Source organism: Oncorhynchus mykiss, chromosome 1, assembly GCF_057628025.1.
Source record: "Oncorhynchus mykiss isolate SJ-2025 chromosome 1, ASM5762802v1, whole genome shotgun sequence".
NCBI lineage: Eukaryota > Metazoa > Chordata > Actinopteri > Salmoniformes > Salmonidae > Oncorhynchus > Oncorhynchus mykiss.
This window is the reverse complement of record NC_143022.1, coordinates 58,043,461-58,069,572: the sequence shown is the minus strand read 5'-3', so window position 1 is coordinate 58,069,572 and position 26,112 is coordinate 58,043,461. Positions and strand designations below refer to the sequence as shown.

The 26,112-nt window shown below is 41.3% G+C and overlaps 1 protein-coding gene across 2 annotated transcripts in view; it reads left to right on the top strand.

Annotated features, from left to right (window-relative positions):
- LOC110525190 (membrane-associated guanylate kinase, WW and PDZ domain-containing protein 2) overlaps nucleotides 1-26,112 on the top strand; it is a 251,137-nt gene that overhangs the window by 10,280 nt on the left and 214,745 nt on the right. Inside the window, exons 1-2 of one of the 2 annotated variants that reach the window (XM_090235041.1) lie at nucleotides 11,197-11,507; nucleotides 21,883-21,999. In XM_090235041.1, coding sequence (XP_090091167.1) covers nucleotides 21,888-21,999 — 112 coding nt within the window. In that variant the 5' untranslated portion in view covers nucleotides 11,197-11,507; nucleotides 21,883-21,887. Of the gene's footprint in view, nucleotides 1-11,196; nucleotides 11,508-21,882; nucleotides 22,000-26,112 lie in introns of those variants that run through there. The other variant, XM_021605194.3, reaches the window with a different exon arrangement.

Genomic DNA, 26,112 nt, shown 5'->3' with positions numbered 1-26,112 from the left:
AGACACTGTCACGTCTGCCACGTGCTCAGTGTGAACCTGCTTTCATCTGTGAAGAGCACAGGGCGCCAGTGGCGAATTTGCCAATCTTGGTGTTCTCTGGCAAATGCCAAACGTCCTGCACGGTGTTGGGCTGTAGTAAGCACAACCCCCACCTGTGGACATCAGGCCCTCATACCACCCTCATGGAGTCTGTTTCTGACCATTTGAGCAGACTCATGCACATTTGTGGCCTGCTGGAGGTAATTTTGCAGGGCTCTGGCAGTGCTCCTCCTTGCACAAAGGTAGAGGTAGCGGTCCTGCTGCTGGTTTGTTGCCCTCCTACGGCCTCCTCCACGTCTCCTGATGTACTGGCCTGTCTCCTGGTAGCGCCTCCATGCTCTGGACACTACGCTGACAGACACAGCAAACCTTCTTGCCACAGATCGCATTGATGTTCCATCCTGGTTGAGCTGCACTACATGCACCACTTGTGTGGGTTGTAGACTCCGTCTCATGATACCACTAGAGTGAAAGCACCGGCAGCATTCAAAAGTGACCAAAACATCAGCCAGGAAGCATAGGAACTGAGAAGTGGTCTGTGGTCCCCACCTGCAGAACCACTCCTTTATTGGGGATGTCTTGTTAATTGCCTATAATTTCCACCTGTTGTCTATTCCATTTGCACAACAGCATGTGCAATTTATTGTCAATCAGTGTTGCTTCCTAAGTGGACAGTTTGATTTCACAGAAGTGTGATTGACTTGGGGTTACATTGTGTTATTTAAGTGTTCCCTTTATTTTTTGGAGCAGTGTACATATACATGGTTTTCAGACCCAGTCTTATAGCAAAGGGTCTAAACACTTATGTAAGTAAGGTGTTTCTTGTGTGTGTCAGTATGTGTATAATATATTATACAGTGAGGGGGAAAAAGTATTTGATCCCCTGCTGATTTTGTACGTTTGCCCACTGACAAAGAAATGATCAGTCTATCATTTTAATGGTAGGTTTATTTGAACAGTGAGAGACAGAATAACAGCAAAAAAATCCAGAAGAACGCATGTCAAAAATGTTATGAATTGATTTGCATTTTACTGAGGAAAATAAGTATTTGACCCCCTCTCAATCAGAAAGATTTCTGGCTCCCTGTTGTCTTTTATACAGGTAACGAGCTGAGATTAGGAGCACACTCTTAAAGGGACTGCTCCTAATCTCAGTTTGTTACCTTAATAAAGGACACCTGTCCACAGAAGCAATCAATCAATCGGATTCCAAACTCTCCACCATGGCCGAGACCAAAGAGCTCTCCAAGGATGTCAGGGACAAGATTGTAGACCTACACAAGGCTGGAATGGGCTACAAGACCATCGCCAAGCATGTTGGTGAGAAGGTGACAACAGTTGGTGCGATTATTTGCAAATGGAAGAAACAAGAACTCTCAATCCCCCTCGGCCTGAGGTCCCATGCAAGATTTCACCTCGTGGAGTTGCAAGGATCATGAGAATGGTGCGGAATCAGCCCAGAACTACACGGGAGGATCTTGTCAATGATCTCACGGCAGCTGGGACCATAGTCACCAAGAAAACAATTGGTAACACACTACGCCGTGATGGACTGAAATCCTGCAGCACCCGCAAGGTCCCCCTGCTCAAGAAAGCACATAGACATGCCCGTCTGAAGTTTGCCAAAGAACATCTGAATGATTCAGAAGACAAAGGGGTGAAAGTGCTGTGGTCAGATGAGACCAAAATGGAGCTCTTTGGCATCAACTCAACTCGCCGTGTTTGGAGGAGGAGGAATGCTGCCTATGACCCCAAGAACACCATCCCCACCCCACCGCTTTGGGGGATGTTTTTCTGCTAAGGGGACAGGACAACTTCACTGCGTCAAAGGGACGATGGACAGGGCCATGCACCATCAAATCTTGGGTGTGAACCTCCTTCCCTCATCCAGGGCATTGAAAATGGGTTGTGGATGGATATTCCAGCATGACAATGACCCAAAACACACGGCCAAGGTAACAAAGGAGTGGCTCAAGATGAAGCACATTAAGGTCCTGGAGTGGCCTAGCCAGTCTCCAGACCTTAATCCCATAGAAAATCTGTGGAGGGAGCTGAAGGTTCGAGTTGCCAAATGTCAGCCTCGAAACCTTAATGACTTGGAGAAGATCTGCAAAGAGGAGTGGGATAAAATCCCTCCTGAGATGTGTGCAAACCTGGTGGCCAACTACAAGAAACGTCTGACCTCTGTGATTGCCAACAAGGGTTTTGCCACCAAGTCATTAAGTCACTAAGTCATGTTTTGCAGAGGGGTCAAATACTTATTTCCCTCATTTAAAATGCAAATCAATTAAAAAATATTTTGACATGCGTTTTTCTGGATTTCTTTGTTGTTATGCTGTCTCTCACTGTTCGAATAAACCTGCCATTAAAATTATAGATGGATAATTTCTTTGTCAGTGGGCAAACGTACAAAATCAGCAGGGGATCAAATACTTTTTTCCCTCACTGTATGTGTGTGTACATACATACATACATACAATCATACATACATACATACATACATACATACATACATACATGCAGTTGATGTCGGAGGTTTAAATACACCTTAGCCAAATACATTTAAACTTTTTCACAATTCCTGACATTTAATCCTATTAAAAGTTCCCTGTCTTAGGTCAGTTAGGATCACCACTTTATTTTAAGAATATAAAATGTCAGAATAATGGTAGAGAGAATTGTGTATTGGTCAGAAGTTTACATACACTCAATTAGTATTTGGTAGCATTGCCTTTAAATTGTTTATCTTGGGTCAAACATTTTGGGTAGCCTTCCACAAGCTTCCCACAATAAGTTGGATGAATTTTGGCCCATTCCCACTGGCAGAGCTGGTGTAACTGAGTCAGGTTTGTAGGCCTCCTTGCTCTAACACTTGCTCTTCAGTTCTGCCCACAAATGTTCTATTGGACTGAGGTCAGGGCTTTGTGATGGCCACTCCAATACCTTGACTTTGTTGTCCTTAAGCCATTTTTCCACAACTTTGGAAGTATGCTTGGGGTCATTATCCATTTGGAAGACGCATTTGCGACCAAGCTTTAACTTTCTGACTGATGTCTTGAGATGTGGCTTCAATACATCCACATAATTTTCCTGCCTCATGATGCCATCTATTTTGTGAAGTGCACAAATCCCTCATTCAGGAAAGCACCCCCACAACATGATGCTGCCACCCTGTGCTTTACGGTTGGGATGGTGTTCTTCAGCTTGCAAGCCTCCCCCTTTTTCCTCCAAACATAACGATGGTCATTATGACCAAACAGTTCTATTTTTGTTTCATCAGACCAGAGGATGTTTCTCCACAATGTACGATCTTCGTCCACATGTGCAGTTGCAAACCGTAGTCTGGCTTTTTTATGGCAGTTTTGGAGCTTCTTCCTTGCTGAGTGGCCTTTCAGGTTATGTTGATATATAGGACGCATTATACTGTGGATATAGATACTGTTGTACCTGTTTCCTCCAGCATCTTCACACGGTCCTTTGCTGTTGTCCTGGGATTGCACTTTTTGCACCAAAGTACGTTCATTTCTAGGAGACAGAACGCGTCTCCTTCTTGAGCGGTATGACGGCTGCGTGATCCCATGGTATTTATGCTTGCGTACTATTGTTTGTACAGATGAACGTGGTGCATTCAGGTGTTTGGAAATTGCTTCCAAGGATGAACCAAACTTGTGGAGATCTACAATTGTTTTCTGAGGTCTTGGCATATTTCTTTTAATTTTCCCATGACAAAGAGGCACTGAGTTTGAAGGTAGGCCTTGAAATACATCCACAGGTACACCTCCAATTGACTCAAATTATGTCAATTAGCCTATCAGAAACTTCTAAAGTCATGACATCATTTTCTGGAATTTTCTAAGCTGTTTAAAGGCACAGTCAATTTAGCGTATGTAAACTTCTGACCCACTGGAATTGTGAAACAGTGGAATAAGTGGAATAATCTGTCTGTAAACAATTGTTGGAAATATTACTTGTGTCATGCACAAAGTAGACGTCCTAACCGACTTGCCAAAACTATAGTTTGTTTTATTTATATATATATATATATATATATATATATATATATATATTTATTTTCAAACATTTCTAAAAACCTGTTTTTGCTTTGTCGTCATTGGATATTGTGTGTTGACTGTTTTTATTTTTAATCCATTTTAGAATAAGGCTTTTACGTAACAAAATGTGGAATAAGGGAAGGGTTCTGAATAGTTTTCGAATACACTATACATCGATGGCAAGACCTGCTATAATGGATGTCTAGCAATGATCATCAACCAATTTGACAGGGCTTGAAGAATTTGTTAAATAATAATGGGAAAATGTTGCACAATCAAGATGTTTTTCTCACATCGGTCACGGAGAGCGAGATCACACTGTCATTTGGAACAACAGGGACTTTCATGCAGGCCATTTGATTAGATGTTCAAGAGTCTTATGGCTTGGGGGTAGAAGCTGTTTAGTAGAAGCCTCTTGGACCTAGACTTGGCGCTCCGGTACCGCTTGCCGTGCGGTAGCAGAGAGAACTTCTATATATATCTATACATCCACACAGTATGAACGCCCAGTAGCTGTCTGATTTGTCAACACACACACACACACACACACACACACACACACACACACACACATTCTGTGGTTGATTCAAACAGTTTAATTGGTGCTTTAAAGCAGGTAAAATTGGTGTAGATCCAATCAGAAAGGTAGGGAGGGAGAGAAGGAGCAAGGGATAAGAGAGGAAGAGGTCAAAGGGATGAGGAAGAAAGAAAGGAAGAGTGAATGGGGGAAGAAGAACAAAGAAAGGAAGTAAGATTTGAAAGAGAGGAAAGTAATGCAGATGGACTCAGCGGGAACAATCCAGAAAGGAATAGTATAGATAGTGAGTGAGTGAGAGCCGTTTTCTGTGAGTTTGTGCAGTGTTATAGAATTAATTATACAGTATTCACTACTTCACTTTTTCCACATTTTGTTGTTAGGGCCTGAATTTAAAATGGATGACATGTAGATTGTGTCACAGGCCTACACACAATACCCCATCATGTCAAAGTGTAATTATGTTTTTTGAGATTTTTTTACAAATTCATGAAAAGCTGAAATGTCTTGAGTCAAGTATTTAAAACCTTTGTTATGGCAAGCCTTAATAATTTCAGGAGTAAGAATTTGCTTAACCGTTCACATAATAAGTGGCACGGACTAACTCTGTGTACAATAATAGTGTTTACCGACATTTTTTAATGACTACTTCTTCTCTGTACCCCACACATTGAATTATATGTAAGGTCCCTCAGTCGAGCAGTGAATTACAAAATAGAAATTCAACCACAAAGACCAGAGAGGTCTTCCAATGCCTCACAAAGCAGGGCACCTATTGGTAGATGGCAAAAAAACAGACATTGAAAATCCCTTTGAGCATGGTGAAGTTATTACTTACACTTTGGATGGTCTATCAATACACCCAGGCACTACAAAGATGCAGGCGTCCTTCCTAACTTAGTTGCAGAAGATGAAGGAAACCAGTAATGTACTGAACTATACTCTACTTTTCTTTACTGTACTATAAAGTGCTTTCCAAACTTGTGAGAGAGACAGAGACTTTCCACACTCTTACTTTGACCACCAGACGACAGAAAGAAAACTGAAAATGGTTGAAAAACGTGGTAATATACAGTCGTGGACAAATATTTTGAGAATGACACAAATATTAATTAACACGAAGTTTGCTGCTTCAGTGTCTTTAGATATTTTTTGTCAGATGTTACTATGGGATACTGAAGTATAATTACAAGCATTTCATAAGTGTCAAAGGCAACTACATGAAGTTGATGCAGAGTCAAAAGTGTTGACCCTTTTTTTTCAAGACCCTTCTTGGAGAATGTGTTGACCCTTCTTTTTCTCTGCAATCCGCCCTGGCATGCTGTCAATTAACGTCTGGGCCACATCCTGACTGATGGCAGCCCATTCTTGCATAATCAATGCTTGGAGTTTGTCAGAATTTGTGGGTTTTAGTTTGTCCACCCGCCTCTTGAGGATTGACCACAAGTTCTCAATGGGATTAAGGTCTGGGGAGTTTCCTGGCCATGGACCCAAAATATTGATGTTTTGTTAGTTATCACTTTTGCCTTATGGCAAGGTGCTCCATCATGCTGGAAAAGGCATTGTTCATCACCAAACTGTTCCTGGATGGTTGGGAGAAGTTGCTCTCGGAGGATGTGTTGGTACCAGTCTTTATTCATGGCTGTGTTCTAGGCAAAATGTGAGTGAGTGTTCTAGGCTAAATGTGAGTGAGCCCACTCCCTTGGCTGAGAAGCAACCCCACACATGAATGGTCTCAGGATGCTTTACTAATGGCATGACACAAGACTGATGTTAGCGCTCATCTTGTTTTCTCCGAACAAGCTTTTTTACGGATGCCCCAAACAATCAGAAAGGGGATTCCTCAGAGAAAATGACTTTACCCCAGTCCTCAGCAGTCCAATCCCTGTACCGTTTGCAGAATATCAGAATATTGTCCCTAATGTTTTTCCTGGAGAGAAGTGGCTTCTTTGCTGCCCTTCTTGACACCAGGCCATCCTCCAAAAGTCTTCGCCTCACTGTGCGTACAGATGCACTCACACCTGCCTGCTGCCATTCCTGAGAAAGCTCTGAACTGTTGGTGCCCCGATCCTGCAGCTGAATCAGCTTTAGGAGATGGTCCTGGAGCTTGCTGGACTTCCTTGGGAGCCCTGAAGCCTTCTTCACAACAATTGAACCGCTCACCTTGAAGTTTTTGATGATCCGATAGATGGTTGATTTAGGTGCAATCTTACTGGCAGCAATATCCTTGCCTGTGAAGCCCTTTTTGTGCAAAGTAATGATGACGGCATGTGTTTCCTTGCAGGTAACAATGGTTGACAGAGGAAGAACAATGATTCTAAGCACCACCCTCCTTTTGAAGCGTCCAGTCTGTTATTCAAACTCAATCAGCATGACAGAGTGATCTCCAGCCTTGTCCTCGTCAACACTCACACCTGTGTTAATGAGAGAATCACTGACATGATGTCAGCTGGTCCTTTTGTGGCAGGGCTGAAATGCAGTGGAAATGTTTTTGGGGGATTCAGTTCATTTGCATGGCAAAGAGGGACTTTGCAATTAAATGTAATTAATCTGATCACTCTTCATAACATTCTGGAGTATATGCAAATTGTCATCATGCAAACTAAGGCAGCAGACGTTGAAAATTAATATTTGTGTCATTCTCAAAACTTTTGGCCATGACTGTACAGTACCAGTCAAAAGTTTGGACACACCTACTCATTTCAGGGTTTTTATTTTTTACAATTTTCTACATTGTAGAATAATAGGGACAACATCAAAACTATGAAATAACACATATGGAATCATGTAATAACCAAAAAAGTGATTCTTCAAAGTAGTCACCTTTTGCCTTGATGACAGCTTTGCACACTCTTGGCTTTCTCTCAACCAGCTTCATGAGGTCACCTGGAATGTATTTCAATTAACAGGTGTGCCTTTTTAAAAGTTAATTTGTTGAATGTCTTTCCTTCTTAAAACGTTTAAGCCAATCAGTTGTGTTGTGACATATACAGAAGATAGCCCTATTTGGTAAAAGACCAAGTCCATATTATGGCAAGACGAGCTCAAATAAGCAAAGAGAAATGACAGTCCTACTATAATTTCTTTACGACATGAAGGTCAGTCAATCTGGAAAATTTCAAGAACTTTGAACGTTTCTTCAAGTGCAGTCGCAAAAAACATCAAGTGCTATGATGGAACTGGCTCTCATGAGGACCGCCACCGAAAAGGAAGACCCAGTTACCTCTGCTGCAGAGGAGAAATTCATTAGAGTTAACTGCACCTCAGATTGCAGCCTAAATAAATGCTTCACAGAGTTCAACAGACATCTCAACATCAACTGTTCAGAGCAGACTGCGGGAATCAGGCCGTCATGGTCGAATTGCTGCAAAGAAGTCACCACTAAAAGACACCAATAATAAGAAGAGACTTGCTTGGGCTAAGAAACACGAGCAATGGACATTAGACCGGTGGAAATCTGTCCTCTGTTATAATTAGTCCAAATTTGAGATGTTTGATTCCAATCGCAGTGTCTTTGTGAGACGCAGAGTAGGTGATCGGAGGATCTCTGCATGTGTGGTTCCCACCATGAAGCATGGAGGAGGTGCTGTGATGGTGTGGGGTGCTTTTATGGTGACACTGTCAGTGATTTATTTAGAATTCAAGGCACACTTAACCAGCATGGCTTCCACAGCATTCTGCAGCGTTACGCCATCCCTTCTGGTTTTCACTTGGTGGGACTATAATTTTTTTTTCAACAGGACAATGACCCAACACACATCCAGGCTGTGTATGGGCTATTTGACTAAGAAGGAGATTGATTGAGTGCAGTATCAGATTACCTGGCCTCCACAATCACCCAACCTCAAACCAATTGAGATTGTTTGGGATCAGTTGGACTGCAGAGTGAAGGAAAAGCAGCCAACAACTCCTTCACGACTGTTGTAAAATCATTCCAGGTGAAGCTGGTTGAGAGAATGCCAAGAGTGTTCAAAGCTGTCATCAAGGCAAAGCGTGGCTACTTTGAAGAATTTAAAATCTGAAATATATTTTGATTTGTTTAACACTTTATTGGTTACTACACGATTCCATATGTGTAATTTCATAGTTTTGATGTCTTCACCATTATTCTACAATGTAGAAAATAGCAAAAATAAAGAGAAACCCTTGAATGAGTAGGTGTGTCTAAACTTTTGACTGGTACATACAGTACCAGTACCAGTATTTAACAAGCGTTTAGTAAACTTAGCAATATAAAATCTTGCCTCCTTATAATGCACATTGTTAAAGAAAAGTTTCCAAATAAATTATAGCGTGAGATTATAAGGTTTACAGTATTTATTTGCTTTTTGCATCGTGCTTTTGCATTACAAAAATGTTGGACATTAAAAACCTCTATTCTTATCTGGCAATGTACATCTCTGATTGAGAATATGTTAGTCCCCCTTCTAGGAGCCTGATGATTCAAACGATATTCATGTTATGCTTATGTTTATTTCTTCTATGTTGAGGGAGGAGTGTGAAAGAGTACCATGTCAAAGGTCACCAGTCATCATTTGTTTATTTTTGTGTGATCATTAAAAAATTCACTAATTTCATTCTGATGTAAAGCACACATTAATTTAATTTGGACACCGTGTTTCCTGTCCTATTCTCCTGAGTACATGCTTTCTGTTAGGGTCTGTGTAGTTACTAGGTTTGAATGTTGGGAACCTAGTTACTGAGGTTTACCAGAATGTACGGCCCAAAATCACTCCCTTTTCCCGAGACAAATAACTGAGAAACCAGTAAATTATAATAAATTATTAATATGAAGAGCATTGTGTGAAATTAAACTGTTATATTATATGCAATGTTTAAATCTGGCTTTTCTACGACTTCTGCATGATGAATCATCAACACTCAGGATGGGTACAGACAGCCCATCTCAGTATGGAGTTCAGTTCACAATGCATGTAGACCTATCATCAACAAATGTATTTATATAGCCCTTCTTACATCAGTTGATATATCAAAGTGCTGTACAGAAACCCAGCCTAAAACCCCAAACAGCAAGCAATGCAGGTGTAGAAGCATGGTGGCTAGGAAAAACTCATTAGAAAGGCCGAAACCTAGAGAGGAACCAGGCTATGAGAGGTGGCCAGTCCTCTTCTGGCTGTGCGGGGTGTAGATTATAACAGAACCAAGATGTTCTGTGGCCAAGATGTTCAAATGTTCATATTTGACCAGTATGGTCAAATAATAATAATCACAGTAGTTGTCGAGGGTGCAACAATGACTTGGCCCCTGTAATAGGATTAGAGGCAGAGAATCAAAGTGGAGAGAGGGGAACTGGCCAGGCAGAGACAGCAAGGGCGGTTCGTTGCTCCAGAGCCTTTCCGTTCACCTTCACACTCCTGGGCCAGACCTCACTCAATCATTTGACCTACTGAAGAGATGAGTCTTCAGTAAAGACTTAAAGGTTGAGACCGAATCTGCGTCTCTCACATGGGTAGGCAGACCATTCCATAAAAATGTAGCTCTATAGGAGAAAGCCCGGCCTCCAGCTGTTTGCTTAGAAATTATTGGGACAATTTGGAGGCCTGCATCTTGTGACCGTAGCGTACGTGTAGGTATGTACGGCAGGACCAAATCGGAAAGAAAGCTAGGAGCAAGCCCATGTAATGCTTTGTAGGTTAGCAGTAAAACCTTGATATCATCTCATCATCGTAAAGTTTTATGTCTGTGGTACAGTAATATAAAGACTGAATGCGCATATAATTTACCCATCTCCATCTGGCTTTCAGGGGTCACCTTCAGGTAATACATTCCATGCAGTATTAGCCATTTAATTAGCTAATTAATGATGGGTTATTTATAGTAAGCTTCTAACTTATAGCCTCTCTCTTGCGCAATACGAATGCACCTGTGCTCTGCTGGACTCTCTCCAAGGAGAGTCCCATGAAGGAAAAGCTAGACTAGAATAGCTTGCTGGACATAATTTTGTTATACCAATGGAATATTCAAAGATTATACCAATGGAATATTCTCTGTTGTTTGCTGAACGTTAAATACAACAGCCAATAGAACTCACAGGTAGTTTGAAAGAAGAGTGAATATGCAATGGAGGAAGGCTAGAGCAGTTATTTATTCAGACCCATAAAAATTCAATCTTCACTTCATGAAGAGAAGTGAAGGCCTTCTGCATCTAATTCTATTCCTACAGTATATTATTCAAGGATGTCATTAGAATGACGAAGATAAGGAAAACAAAACGTATTTAATTTAGCTGTTGAAAGCAAGGAAGGAATGAAGCAACAACAGCGAGACAAAGAGGAGGTAGGCTAATAACATTTTATGAAAGGTGTATATATGCGTCAGCCTACTAATTATACAAATAGGCCCTATTATTTCAAAATTAAAATCAAGTTCACTAGTCTATACTTTGTAGGCTGCAAGCCTCTCCCTGCTTTATCATGGTTTGAATGAGGTGTGTAAATCCAGTCCCTTAAGATACATTTTATCATCTGGATCTGCACCTCCGTGCACGACTGCTGTCAGTGAACAGGGGGCACTACAGGACTGTAGAACCCCTCTAACCAATCAGCATTCAGATCTGGATGAGCCCGGCTTCCCACTGGCAGATTTTTTTTCCCTCGGTTGTCTCCCAATGGTCTCTATCTCTCTTCCCCCGTCTCCATCGCCGTTCCTGGGATGTAAATTAGCTGCAGCGGGGGCTGTGTGCTGGAGCATCGGTAAAGAACCAGGGACAGAGGGACGTAGAGGCTGGCCAAAACAGTAGAGGATGCTCCGTGTCTGGGCACAGGGCTAGAGGACGACTGGGAAGACAGGGCTCTCTGTGGATGTATACCTGTGGAGAACCTATTTTACCAGTCCTGCCAGCTGGGCCAGCTGCTGATGAGGTGCCTACGCTGTCTGTGCTGGTGTGTGTGTGTCCTTGCAGCTGTGCATGCGTGTGTATGTGTTCAGCACTGATTGTGTCAGTTGTGATTTTCACACTCCGACCGTCTGATCATCTTGTTATTCAGGCTTTTCAGCTACCGTTTTTTTGTTGCTTTGCTTTCTTCTGTTCCTCTCTCTCCTCTCCTGCTCTAACCAGTAGAGTTATGTTGTGGTCGACCTCACCAGTGCCTCAGAGCTTTGCTAAAATGGTGACCTTCATTTTACATATGATGTTATTGATGAGGAAGAGCTATGTGTTTTTTCAGATCTAATCAGTACAGTTGTCATCGCCAGGGTTAGAAGCTTTGTGCATGTGTGTGGGTGCATGTGTGTTTGTGTGTATGTGTGTGTTTGATTCAGATCTGTACAGTTTACACTGTCTAGAGTAGAGGTCGACCGATTATGATTTTTCAACACCGATACCGATTATTGGAGGACCAAAACAGCCGATACCGATTAATCAGCCGATTTAAAAAAAGAAATGTGTGTGTGTGTGTGTGTGTATATATATATATATATATATATATATATATACACACACACACACACACATTTCAGCCGATTTAAAAAAAGAAATGTGTGTGTGTGTATATATATATATATATATATATATATATATATATACACACACACACACACACATTTCAGCCGATTTAAAAAAAGAAATGTGTGTGTGTGTATATATATATATATATATATATATATATATATATATATATATATATATATATATATACACACACACACACACACACACACATTTCTTTTTTTAAATCGGCTGATTAATCGGTATCGGCTGTTTTATATATATATATATATATTTATATATTTATTTATTTGTAATAATGACAATTACAAAAATACTGAACTAACACTTATTTTAACTTAATATAATACATCAATGAAATCAATTTAGCCTTAAGTAGATAATGAAACATGTTCAATTTGGTTTAAATAATGCAAAAACAAAGTGTTGGAGAAGAACGTAAAAGTTTAATGCTAACGTAAGTTTAATGCTAGCTAGCAACTTACCTTGCCTTACTGCATTTGCGTAACAGGCAGTCAGTCTCCTTGTGGAGTGCAACGAGCGAGAGGCAGGTCGTTATTGCGTTGGACTAGTTAACTGTAAGGTTGCAAGAGAGGATCCCCCGAGCTGACAAGGCGAAAATCTTTATTTCTGCCCCTGAACGAGGCAGTTAACCCACCGTTCCTAGACCGTCATTGAAAATAAGAATGTGCCTAGTTAAATAAAGATTAAATGAAGGTGTAAAAAAAAAAAAATTGGCAAATCGGCGCCCAAAAATACAGATTTCCAATTGTTATGAAAACTTGAAATCGGCCCTAATTAATCAGCCATTCCGATTAATCGGTCGACCTCTAGTCTAGAGGCAGTGTTTCTGTGTGCGTATGTGTGTGTGTGCACATTTGCAAGCATGTGTGGTCATGTGCACGGTTGTGCTTGAGTGTGTGTGACAGGGTTTGTGTAACTGTAGTGTGTGTGTGTGTGCTCCTGTAAAAGCATTTCCTCTTTAAGTACAGTAAACATCATTGTCATTGTGTATGCATGAGTGGCTGGACATGTTTGTCATTTATACATGACAGTGCCTGTGCCAATGGAAAGGATACAGTGTGTGTACTTAGTGTAACCTTAGCTTGTACATACTTGTGAAGATGATATGAATGTCCTACTGAATGAGTGTCCTCTCTGCTTGTGAGGAAGTCTTCATTCACTGTATGGCCATCCTGTGTGTAGGGCTGTTATGGTGACCGTATTACCGCCACATCGGCGGTAACGGGTCATGATGGCAGTCAAATTCCACATGACTGCTTGTTTAGTCACGGTAATTAGGCTTCTCCAAGCTCTGATACTGCTGATGGTCATTAGTAGCCTACCAAACTTGCTAACTGCCTGGTACTCTTGTCCCTCTAATCACTCTGACATCAATGCAAATGTAATCGAAAATATAATAAAATACTTAATGTGAGCCCATGAGCTCATGTTGCACAACATTTCTGTAGGCCTTGCAATTGTGTGAGAAAACAGAGTGATGGCCTCTATTAAAAAGAGGAGGATCCCATCATCTTTCTATAGGCTAGGCCTACTATATTTATTTCCCAACTTTATTAGCCTATCACTTGTGAATTATGCTCAACTTAAGGCACAAATAAAGTGGCCAAATAACTTCTTAAAATGAAACACATTAATCTGCTTTACAATGGGTGTAGAGCCTAACTGACATTCGCAAAGTATTCAGACCCCTTTACTTTTTCCACATTTTATTACGTTACAGCATTATTCTAAAATTGATCAAATTAATTATTTTGCTCATCAATCCACACACAATACCCCATAATGACAAAGCAAAAACAGTTTAAAAAAAATGTATATCAAATTTCAAATGGAAATACCGTATTTACGTAAGTGTTCAGACCTTTCGCTATGAGATTCGAAATTGAGCTCGTGTGTTTCCAATGATCTACAACTTGATTGGAGTCCACCTGCGGTAAATTCAATTGATTGGACATGATTTGGAAAGGCACACACCTGTCTATATAAGGTTAAACAGTTGACCAGTGCATGTCAGAGCAAAAACCAAGCCATGAGGTCGAAGGGATTGTCTGTAGAGCTCCAAGACAGAATTGTGTCGAGGCATTGATCTGGGGAAGGGTAGAACAACATTTCTGCAGCTTTAAAGATCCCCAAGAACAAATCATTCTTAAACGGAAGAAGTTTGGAACCACCAAGGCTCTTCCTAGAGCTGGCTGCCCGGCCAAACTGAGCAATCGGAGGAGAAGGACATTGGTCAGGTAGGTAACCATGAACCCGATGGTCACTCTGACTGAGCGCCAGAGTTCCTCTGTGGAGATGGGAGAATCTTCCAGAAGGAAAACCATCTCTGCAGCACTCTACCAATCAGGCCTTTATGGTAGAGTGGCAAGACGGAAGCCACTCCAAGGTAAAAGGCACATGACGGCCCGCTAGGTGTTTGCCAAAAGGCACCTACAGACTCTCAGACCATGAGAAACAAGATTATCTTTTCTGATTAAACCAAGATTGAACTCTTTGGCCTGAATGCCAAGCGTCACGTCTGGAGGAAACCTGGCACCATCCCTATGGTAAAGTAGGGTGGTGGCAGCATCATGCTGTGGGGATGTTTTTCAGCGGCAGGCACTGGGAGACCACTCAGGATCGAGGGAAATATGAACGGAATAAAGTACCACGACCCTAAGCACACATCAAAGACAGCGCAGGAGTGGCTTCGGGGCAAGTCTCTGAATGTCCTTGAGTGGCCCTGCCAGAGCACGGACTTGAACCTGATCAAACATCTCTGGAGAGACTTGACAATTGCTGTGCGGCGACCTGACAAAGCTTGAGAAGATCTGCAGAGAAGAATGGGAGAAACTCCCCAAATACAGGTGTGCCAAGCTTGTAGCGTCATACCCAAGAAGACTCGAGGCTGTAAGCACTGCCAAAGGTGCATCAACAAAGTACTGAGCAAAGGATCTGAATACTTATGTAAATATATTTCAGTTTAAATTTTATTATTATTATTTTTTTTTTTTTGTTGCTTTGTATGGGGATTTGTTTATAGATTGATGAGATGTTAAAAAACAATTCAATTCATTTTAGAATAAGTCTGTAACGTAACAAAATGTGGAAAATTCAAGGGGTCTGAATACTTTCCAAATGTGAGTTTCAGGTTTGGGGAAGAACATTTTTTTCTATTAAAATGCTCCTTTGTAATAAAAGCATTACATGAATAATCTCATTTGTGGTTCATTTTGAGAATGGTGTTGTCCTGCTAATGGAATATTCACGCGTGAAAAAAAATCCTAATAGTTTATCAATATTTTAAGCTAAACGTTCTTATCTATTGCGTCAGGCTCATTGCTTAAAACAGTTTTTTTGATGCTAGTGGTTTAATTAATTTGGGATCTATTGCATCCCACAACTGTTCCAGACTATGTTTGGAATATTTATTTGTTGCACAGAATATAATAGGGGATAGTAGATTGACATAGATTAGCGCTTTTGCTGTTCATTAGGCCTACTCATATTGATGGCCAACAAAGTATACAGTGGGGCAAAAAAGTATTTAGTCAGCCACCAATTGTGCAAGTTCTCCCACTTAAAAATATGAGTGAGGCCTGTAATTTTTATCATAGGTACACTTCAACTATGACAGACAAAATGAGAAAACAAATCCAGAAAATCACATTGTAGGATTTTTAAGGAATTTATTTGCAAATGATGGTGGAAAATAAGTATTTGGTCAATAACAAAAGTTTATCTCAATACTTTGTTATATACCCTTTGTTGGCAATGACAGAGGTCAAACGTTTTCTGTAAGTCTTCACAAGGTCTTCACACACTGTTGCTGGTATTTTGGCCCATTCCTCCATGCAGATATCCTCTAGAGCATTGATGTTTTGGGGCTGTTGCTGGGCAACACGGACTTTCAACTCCCTCCAAAGATTTTCTATGGGGTTGAGATCTGGAGACTGGCTAGGCCACTCCAGGACCATGAAATGCTTCTTACGAAGCCACTCCTTCGTTGCCCGGGCGGTGTGTTTGGGATCAATGTCATGCTGAAAGACCCAGCCATGTTTCATCTTCAATGCCCTTGCTGATGGAAGGAGGTTTTCACTCAAAATCTCACGATACATGGCCCCATTCATTCTTTCCTTTACACGGATCAGTCGTCCTGGTCCCTTTGCAGAAAAACAGCCCCAAAGCATGATGTTTCCACCCCCATGCTTCACAGTAGGTATGGTGTTCTTTGGATGCAACTCAGCAGTCTTTGTCCTCCAAACAGTTTTAACCAAAAAGTTATATTTTGGTTTCATCTGACCATATGACATTCTCCCAATCTTCTTCTGGATCATCCAAATGCTCTCTAGCAAACTTCAGACGGACCTGGACATGTGCTGGCTTAAGCAGGGGGACACATCTGGCACTGCAGGATTTGAGTCCCTGGCGGCGTAGTGTTTTACTGATGGTAGGCTTTGTTACTTTGGTCCCAGCTCTCTGCAGGTCATTCACTAGGTCCCCCCGTGTGGTTCTTGGATTTTTGCTCACCGTTCTTGTGATCATTTTGACCCCACGGGGTGAGATCTTGCGTGGAGCCCCAGATCGAGGGAGATTATCAGTGGTCTTGTATGTCTGTATTTCTTCAAACCAAGCTGCTTACCTATTGCAGATTCAGTCTTCCCAGCCTGGTGCAGGTCTACAATTTTGTTTCTGGTGTCCTTTGACAGCTCTTTGGTCTTGGCCATAGTGGAGTTTGGAGTGTGACTGTTTGAGGTTGTGGACAGGTGTCTTTTATACTGATAACAAGTTAAAACAGGTGCCATTAATACAGGTAACAGGTAACAAGTGGAGGACAGAGGAGCCTCTTAAAGAAGAAGTTACAGGTCTGTGAGAGCCAGAAATCTTGCTTGTTTGTAGGTGACCAAATACTTATTTTCCACCATAATTTGCAAATAAATTCATTAAAAATCCTACAATGGGATTTTCTGGATTTTTTACCCTCATTTTGTCTGTCATAGTTGACGTGTACCTAAGATGAAAATTACAGGCCTCTCTCATCTTTTTAAGTGGGATAACTTGCACAATTGGTGGCTGACTAAATACTTTTTTGCCCCACTGTATGTGGACAGTATATCTTCAATATGCACCTCGGAATTGGATGAAGACGAGCTCAGTTGCATATCTAATGTGTGTTCTGTCTTCTCTTGTAGCCTGTGAGAAACACCCGATCATGTGACCGAGAGCCATGTGAGTGAGAGGTGCTTTGGCATGCGGCCAGGAGAAAGGAATTATAAATATTATATTCAGCCGTTGTGCAAAAGGCATGGATTGTTTTTAGGTGGCATTACAGCCACACAAAGGGGATGTAGCCGGGCAATTTGAAGCATTATCAAGTGCTTGTCAAATTGTGAATGAGAGACTGATGAATTGTGTACAGCCTGCGCTAAAAACAAAGCAGAGCTCATGCCTTTCATGCAAATGTTTTTGAAATCGTCATTAAAGTTGTCATGCAGCCTTAGAATGTATTAAAAATCTAAACATTTGTATCATAACTAATGTTACATAAATAACTCTAAATTATAGGAGTACCTATTTCTTTGTTAACCTCTCAACACCGAGATCTTGCTGTGATCAGACGGGCCTGGACATGTACTGGCTTAAACAGGGGGACACATCTGAGCACAGTCTCTCAAATTGTTTGGAGAAATTATCCTTTCTATTTTATTCAGCTGCGTCCAATTGTATTCTTCATACTACAAAATTATGCCACTAAATTGTGAGCAAATCATGTCTGCTAAATGAACTAGTTTAGCCCACAGCCATATGGCATAGCCAGATCAGGGCCTAACATGAGGAGAACTCAGAGTATACAATTCTTTCTTTCTGAAATACACTACATTTTCTTTAGACCTGTCTAAAATAAATAATGGATTTTTTTGTGATGGTGTAGGTTATATTACATGGCTTTTTTAGACTTTTTAAAATGTAGATGTTCCAAAGGTCTGCATCAGTGGCTTGTAGGCCGTGCATGGAAGCCAGGAGATGCTAAATGTGACCGACTGGCTGGATTCAGTCTTATGTAGCAACATTTGGAAATTGTGTTTTTTACATTGGATAAAAGTAGAGACTCAGAGCTAGAAAATTGTATATCATACACTACAGTTGAGGAACAATTGGAAAGTAATTGCTTTGAAAGTTGATAAACTTGTAACTGCACTTTTGAGAAAATGGCCCTTGAATGTTTTGGTACCTACTCTTTCAGCATTGTTCTCACCGTCTTAAGGCTGTAGCCCCACACGTGTCTTTAAGGATTCACATGTGAGGCTATGTACTAAACAACCAAAGATTTCAAGACTAAAGGCTGGTTTATACTACGGGTTTGTTCGTCATTTTAATCTGGAGTGCCAGTGTGCTCTGGGTGTCCGTAAACTCTGAGTGTTTCACTCTCGTAGTGTTCAGATTAGAGGTCGACCGATTTTATGATTTTTCAACACCGATACCGATTATTGGAGGCCAAAAAAAATCCGATGCCGATTTTAAATTATATTTTTTTAACATTTGTTAATTTATTTGTAATAATGGCAATTACAACAATACTGAATGAACACTTATTTTAACTTAATATAATACATCAATAAAATCAATTTAGCCTCAAATAAATAATGAAACATGTTCAATTTGGTTTAAATAATGCAAAAACAAAGTGTTGGAGAAGAAAGTAAAAGTACAATACAGTATCTGCCATGTAAAAAAGCTAACGTTTAAGTTCCTTTCTCAGAACATGAGAACATATGAAAGCTGGTGGTTCCTTTTAACATGAGTCTTCAATATTCCCAGGTAAGAAGTTTTAGGTTGTAGTTATTATAGGAATTATATTTCATATACCTTTGCCTATTGGATGTTCTTATAGGAACTTTAGTATTGCCAGTGTAACAGTATAGCTTCCGTCCCTCTCCTCACCCCTACCTGGGCTCGAACCAGGAACACATCGACAAAAGCCACCCTCGAAGCATCGTTACCCATTGCTCCATCGCTGCAGAGCAAGGGGAACAACTACATCAAGGTCTCAGAGCGAGTGACGTCACCGATTGAAACACTATTTGTGCGCACCCCGCTAAACTAGCTAGCCATTTCACATCGGTTATACCAGCCTAATCTCGGGAGTTGTTAGGCTTGAAGTCATAAACAGCTCAATACTTGAAGCACAGCGAGGAGCTGCTGGCAAACGCACAAAAGTGCTGTTTGAATGAATGCTTACGAGCCTGCTTCTGCGTATCATCACTCAGTCAGACTGCTCTATCAAATATCAAATCATAGACTAAATTATAACATAATAACACACAGAGATACGAGCCTTAGGTTAGTAATATGGTCAAATCAAGAAACGATCATTTCGAAAACAAAACGTTTATTTTTTCAGTGAAATACGGAACCGTTCCGTATTTTATCTAACGGGTGGCATCCCTAAGTCTAAATATTGTTGTTACATTGTACAACCTTTAATGTCATGTCATAATTATGTACAATTCTGGCAAATTAAGTACGGTCTTTATTAGGAATAAATGGTCTTCACACAGTTCGCAACGACCCAGGCAGCCCAAACTGCTGCATATACCCTGACTCTGTTTGCCAGGAACGCAAGAGAAGTGACACAATTTCCCTAGTTGAAAGAAATTCATGTTATCAGGCAATATTAACTAAATATGCAGGTTTAAAAATATATACTTGTGTATTGATTTTAAAGAAAGACATTGATGTTTATGGTTAGGTACACATTGGTGCAACGACGGTGCTTTTTTCGCGGATGCGCTTGTTAAATCATCACCCGTTTCGCGAAGTAGGCTGTGATTCGATGAGAAATGAACAGGCACTGCATCGATTATATGCAATGCAGGACACGCTAGATAATGGTTAAAAAATAAATAATAATAAATTAAATCGGCCACAATCGGTGTCCAAAAATACAGATTACCGATTGTTATGAAAACTTGAAATCGTTTCGATTAATCGGTCGACCTCTAGATCAGATTGCACACAGGATGCTCTGGCCGAGGAGAAGTCAAGAACCCAAGCTAACTGGCTAACAATGGCTAGCTTGCTAGCTACTTCCAGACACAAATGAGAGAATAGCTCACTCTGACCATTGGGATTATGAACCATAATCCCAACTAATAACGTTACTACCCTGCATTAATCTGCAGGTAGCTAACCAACCAGGTTAAATGTTAGCTAGCTAACATTAGGCTATAACTAGCAATGCAAATGGCTCTGAGATACGAGTAATATAACTACACAGATCATACACGTAAAGTCAGCTATCTAGCCATCCAGCTAACATTAGCTAGCTAACATTACACTTTAATTTAGAAACATGTAATATCTGAAAATGTAGCTAGCTAGACTCTCTTACCCGTACATGGATGGACGCTTCTCCCTCTGTCACGATTCCATGGTTACCCTTAGTTTGAAGATGTCATCTGGAGCCAGGTGTTTTATACAACAGCTTTCTGTGAGTTCTCTTTTCGACTCCGTCTGCATATTTGCAATCATATGGCAGAATTTTCTCCATCTCCTTAGCTATCATACTCTGATTCCGCTGATTTCTGAACTCGGTCCTCCAGAACGTGGAGAGCAGCACTTATGCAGTTCTACTACGTGATATCTTTAAAAAAAAGATGCATTAGAAAGGATTACCTACACGTACTGACCAGTTCATATTATAGACAGAAGATTGCCACATGGTAGACCAATCCAAACTCATCTCATATCCAGCCCACTCATTATCTCAGCCAATCATGGCTAGCGGGAAGGTTGCTGTATTTTTCTGTGGCTAAACCAACTAGGCTCGTAATTTAACAATTTTATTTGTATTTACAGATGGCATACAAGTTTGTTATTTATGCACATGAAAGTTCACATGTTCAAATGGCATTCCTGTGAAGTAGTGATGCACGATATACGCCTAGTTTCCTGAAACAAGTCACAATTGTGTTTATGTTAATTAACGGTCAATTACCGTGACACCGGCAGATATTTGCTTGACAATCACCGGCTGACAAAATTTCACAGCCCTACCTGCATATTAAATGTTGGGTAATATGATGTGTAGTTAGGGGTGGGGATGGGGGTGTGGTGACATGTGAATGCGGAGTATGGTGTACAGTGTTAGTGCTGTTGTAAGGATGTAGCTAGATGGTGTTGGATCTGTGAAATTGTCATGTTGTTCTTTTGGAATTGGTAGTGCTAGATACAGGCCTTGTAATGTGGAGACATTTTAGTGGGAGAGGTTTGGGGCGTGTAGTGTAGTCTATGGTGTCTGGTGTACACAATGGGTTTCAAATTCAATTCCTGGAGGACCATTGTCTGTGGGTTTTTGCTCCTCCCTTGTACTTGATTGGTCAGTTAAGGTCAATTGATTAGTTAGGAACACCCCTCACCTGGTTATTTAGGTCTTTATTGGACACAAAATGAAAGTCCCTCAAGGAATTGAGTTTGTCCCCCCTGGTGTAAACTGGTTTGTCATGAGATATAGGGATGAGGTGATACACTGCCAGATTGAGACTCAATGCACTCTGTCAGACTCAGTACACTGTGACAGTTGTGAGATGTGATATAATAGGCCTCTGTCCATGTCCCCTTCAGTTACACAATTACTGTGATGTGTATTTGTGTTTTACTACTTGTTTGTTTGTGTGTGCGCCTTCCTTCCTGCACGTGTTTGTGTGTGAGTGTGTGCGTCTGCTTGCCTGCTTGTGTGTGTTTTCTAGTGTGTATTTTAACCTTGTCTGTTTGTGTGTGTGTAGGGGGCATGGTGGATAAGGACCTCCGGCACTACCTCAATCTGCGCTTCTCCAAGGGATCCGTGGACCACGACCACCAGCAGATCATCAGAGACAACCTCTACCTCCGCACCGTACCCTGTGAGTCAACACATACACACACAGTCAGACAGACAGGCACCCAGAGACACACACACTAAAAGACACACGCATAGACACACGCACGGTTGTCATAACCTACCTCCGCATCTGACCCCTGACCATAGCAGAACACTAGGGATGAATGTCATTATTTATCCTCTCCTTGACATTATACAAATGGACAGGTGGAGGCCAAATCCCTGTGGGCATCCTGCATATCTCTTTTACTCGACCTGTGTTGAGGTGTGACTATTGAGATGCACCCGACCTGTGTTTGAGGTGAGACTATTGAGATGCACAAACCTGTAGTTGAGTTGAATTGAGACTATTGAGATGCACCCGACCTGCGTTTTAGGTGCGGTGAGACTATTGAGACCCAGCAACTATCCCAATTATTGAGGTGCAGGACATACAGTATAGGCCATATTTGGTTTATTTTAATTGTTTTTTTCCAAGGTGGTTGATGCTAGATGTGCTAGATAACGGTTGTCTTTAAAAATAATATTGAACAGGCTGTGTCTGAAATGTCACCATTTTCACAACTTATGGCTACTATGTAGGGAATGTGTTGCCATTTCAGATGTACTCTGTGTGAAGATTTACCAGACTACCCTGGTAATACATAAGGAGCCATAGAAAATATTTACCTACGTGAGGACAGAACCTCTAGCAAGATTTGTAGAAAAAATGGTCAAACGTTTAAGTTTCAGGGCAGCAAAGACAGCCTTGAATGCTCTAGACATGCTATATGAATCCTGAATGAATGCAGTCTACCTATACTGTTGCTTTGCGTTAACGGGGTCTCTCTCTCTCTCTCCCTCTCTCGTTAAATTTTTCTCGTTCTCTCATTTTTTTTTCTCTCTCCTATTTGGTGTATTTTCAGTGTTCTCTCTCTTTCTCTCTGTCTGACATTGCCCTGGTGCTCCATTACTGCACACGCTCAGTATCTCCTCTTTTTCTTTCTCTTTTTTTTCTCTCTCTTGCTCCTTCACCCATCGGTCGCCAAGCTCTCTTTCCATGGCAACCAGCCTCGTCTCAGTCCTGCGTTGCCATGACGCCCTGTCTCCCTTCCCCCACCCCTGCACACAGGACGTGCACAATGCAGTCGTTTTTATACAAATGTCAAATAATTTCTGGGTAAGAATTGAGTACCTTACTGTAATAGTTTTCTATTAAAATTGACGAAAATAGCTTTTTAGCAAATAACTATTTAGCAAGCAAACATTTTGCTAGGACTGTCTGGGAGTGGTCTGAGTGGGCAGGGGAAAACTAGCTGTTATTGGCAGAGAAGTTTGGAACTCTCTTTGTTATTGGTCTATTAACCAATTTACCTGCATAATGATGTCACCAGGCAAGCCGAAACTCCCGCCCACGCAAACCTGCTGATTAGAAGATCAGGAAAAACACTGATCACAGTTTTTACAGTGTTAGTTTCATCAGCTGTTGTACATGATACAAAAGACAGGTAAAACATAATTTGGACTGCACTGGACCTTTAACACACACATAAATCAAAGACACACACACACACACACACACACACACACACACACACACACACACACACACACACACACACACACACACACACACACACACACACACACTGAGTGTAAAAAACATTAAGGACTCCTGCTCTTTCCATGACATAGACTGACCAGGGGAATGCTGTGATCCCTTATTGATGTCACCTGTTAAATCCACTTCAATAAGTTTAGATGAAGGGGAGGAGACATGTTGAAGTAGGATGATTTTTAAGCCTTGGACAATTGAGACATGGATTGTGAATGTGTGCCATTCAGAGGGTGAATGGGAAAGACCAAAAAAATGAAGTGCCTTTGAACGGGTTATGGTAGTAGGTGCCAGGCTCACCGGCTTGTGTCAAGAACTGCAATGCTGCTGGGTTATTCACACTCAACAGTTTCCCGCGTGTGTCAAGAATGGTCCACCAGGCAAAGGACATCCAGCCAACTTGACACAACTGTGGGAAGCATTGGAGTCAACATGGGCCAGCATCCCTCTCGACACCCAGATTCATTGAGGCTGTTCTGAGAGCAAAATGCGTTTCTAATGTTTGGTATATACAGTGGAGCAAAAAGGTATTTAGTCAGCCACCAATTGTGCAAGTTATCCCACTTAAAAAGATGAGAGGCCTGTAATTTTCATCATAGGTACACTTCAACTATGTCAGAGAAAATGAGAAAAAAAAAATCCAGAAAATCACATTGTAGGATTTTTAATGAATTTATTTGCAAATTATGGTGGAAAATAAGTATTTGGTCACCTACAACAAGCAAGATTTCTGGCTCTCACAGACCTGTAACTTCTTCTTTAAGAGGCTCCTCTGTCCTCCACTCGTTACCTGTATTAATGGCACCTGTTTGAACTTGTTATCAGTATAAAAGACACCTGTCCACAACCTCAAACAGTCACACTCCAAACTCTACTATGGCCAAGACCAAAGAGCTGTCAAAGGACACCAGAAACAAAATTGTAGACCTGCACCAGGCTGGGAAGACTGCATCTGTAATAGGTAAGCAGCTTGGTTTGAAGAAATCAACTGTGAGAGCAATTATTAGGAAATGGAAGACATACAAGACCACTGATAATCTCCCTCGATCTGGGGTCCACGCAAGATTTCACCCCGTGGGGCCAAAATGATCACAAGAACGGCGAGCAAAAATCCCAGAAACACACCGGGGGACCTAGTGAATGACCTGCAGAGAGCTGGGACCAAAGTAACAAAGCCTACCATCAGTAACACACTACGCCGCCAGGGACTCAAATCCTGCAGTGCCAGACGTGTCCCCCTGCTTAAGCCAGTACATGTCCAGGCCCGTCTGAAGTTTGCTAGAGAGCATTTGTAAGATCCAGAAGAAGATTGGGAGAATGTCATATGGTCAGATGAAACCAAAATATAACTTTTTGGTTAAAACTGTTTGGAGGACAAAGACTGCTGAGTTGCATCCAAAGAACACCATACCTACTGTGAAGCATGGGGGTGGAAACATCATGCTTTGGGGCTGTTTTTCTGCAAAGGGACCAGGACGACTGATCCGTGTAAAGGAAAGAATGAATGGGGCCATGTATCGTGAGATTTTGAGTGAAAACCTCCTTCCATCAGCAAGGGCATTGAAGATGAAACGTGGCTGGGTCTTTCTGCATGACAATGATCCCAAACACACCGCCCAGGCATTGAAGGAGTGGCTTCGTAAGAAGCATTTCATTGTCCTGGAGTGGCCTAGCCAGTCTCCAGATCTCAACCCCATAGAACATCTTTGGAGGGAGTTGAAAGTCTGTGTTTCCCAGCAACAGCCCCAAAACATCACTGCTCTAGAGGAGATCTGCATGGAGGAATGGGCCAAAATACCAGCAACAGTGTGTGAAAACCTTGTGAAGACTTACAGAAAACATTTGACCTCTGTCATTGCCAACAAAGGGTATATAACAAAGTATTGAGATAAACTTTTGTTATTGACCAAATACTTATTTTCCACCATAATTTGCAAATAAATTCATTAAAAATCCTACAATGTGATTTTCAGTATTTTTTTTCTAATTTTGTCTGTCATAGTTGAAGTGTACCTATGATTAAAATTACAGGCCTCTCTCATCTTTTTAAGTGGGAGAACTTGCACAATTGGTGGCTGACTAAATACTTTTTTGCCCCACTGTATCCATATGCTCAGATGGATTTAAAATGCAACAGTCTGACTATGACTTATTTCCTCTGTGTGTGCGATATAGAGCGCTTAGTGACAGCTTCTGCCATGTCACCTATAAGAGCATGACCGTCTGACATGTGTACGCGTGAGCCCTTTTAGCTCCTATGGATGTCTGTCCAGAGTCCTTTGTAGTTTTTGTTGTTGCCGTGGGAAACGATGCCATTGCTTTGATTCTGTTTCCACCAGCACTCTGTTCTGTCAATATGCGCACGCATGCACGATAAGGATGTGACAAATGTAAAAAATGATCTTAACGTTTACATGCATGGGACATCATGTCCCACTATTTATCATCAATGTGATGGCTCGTTGCAGTGATGTATGACAGCGTGTTCATAGAAAACCAACAATCTGTTATTAACGCCACATATGAGAGCTCGTGCTTTGT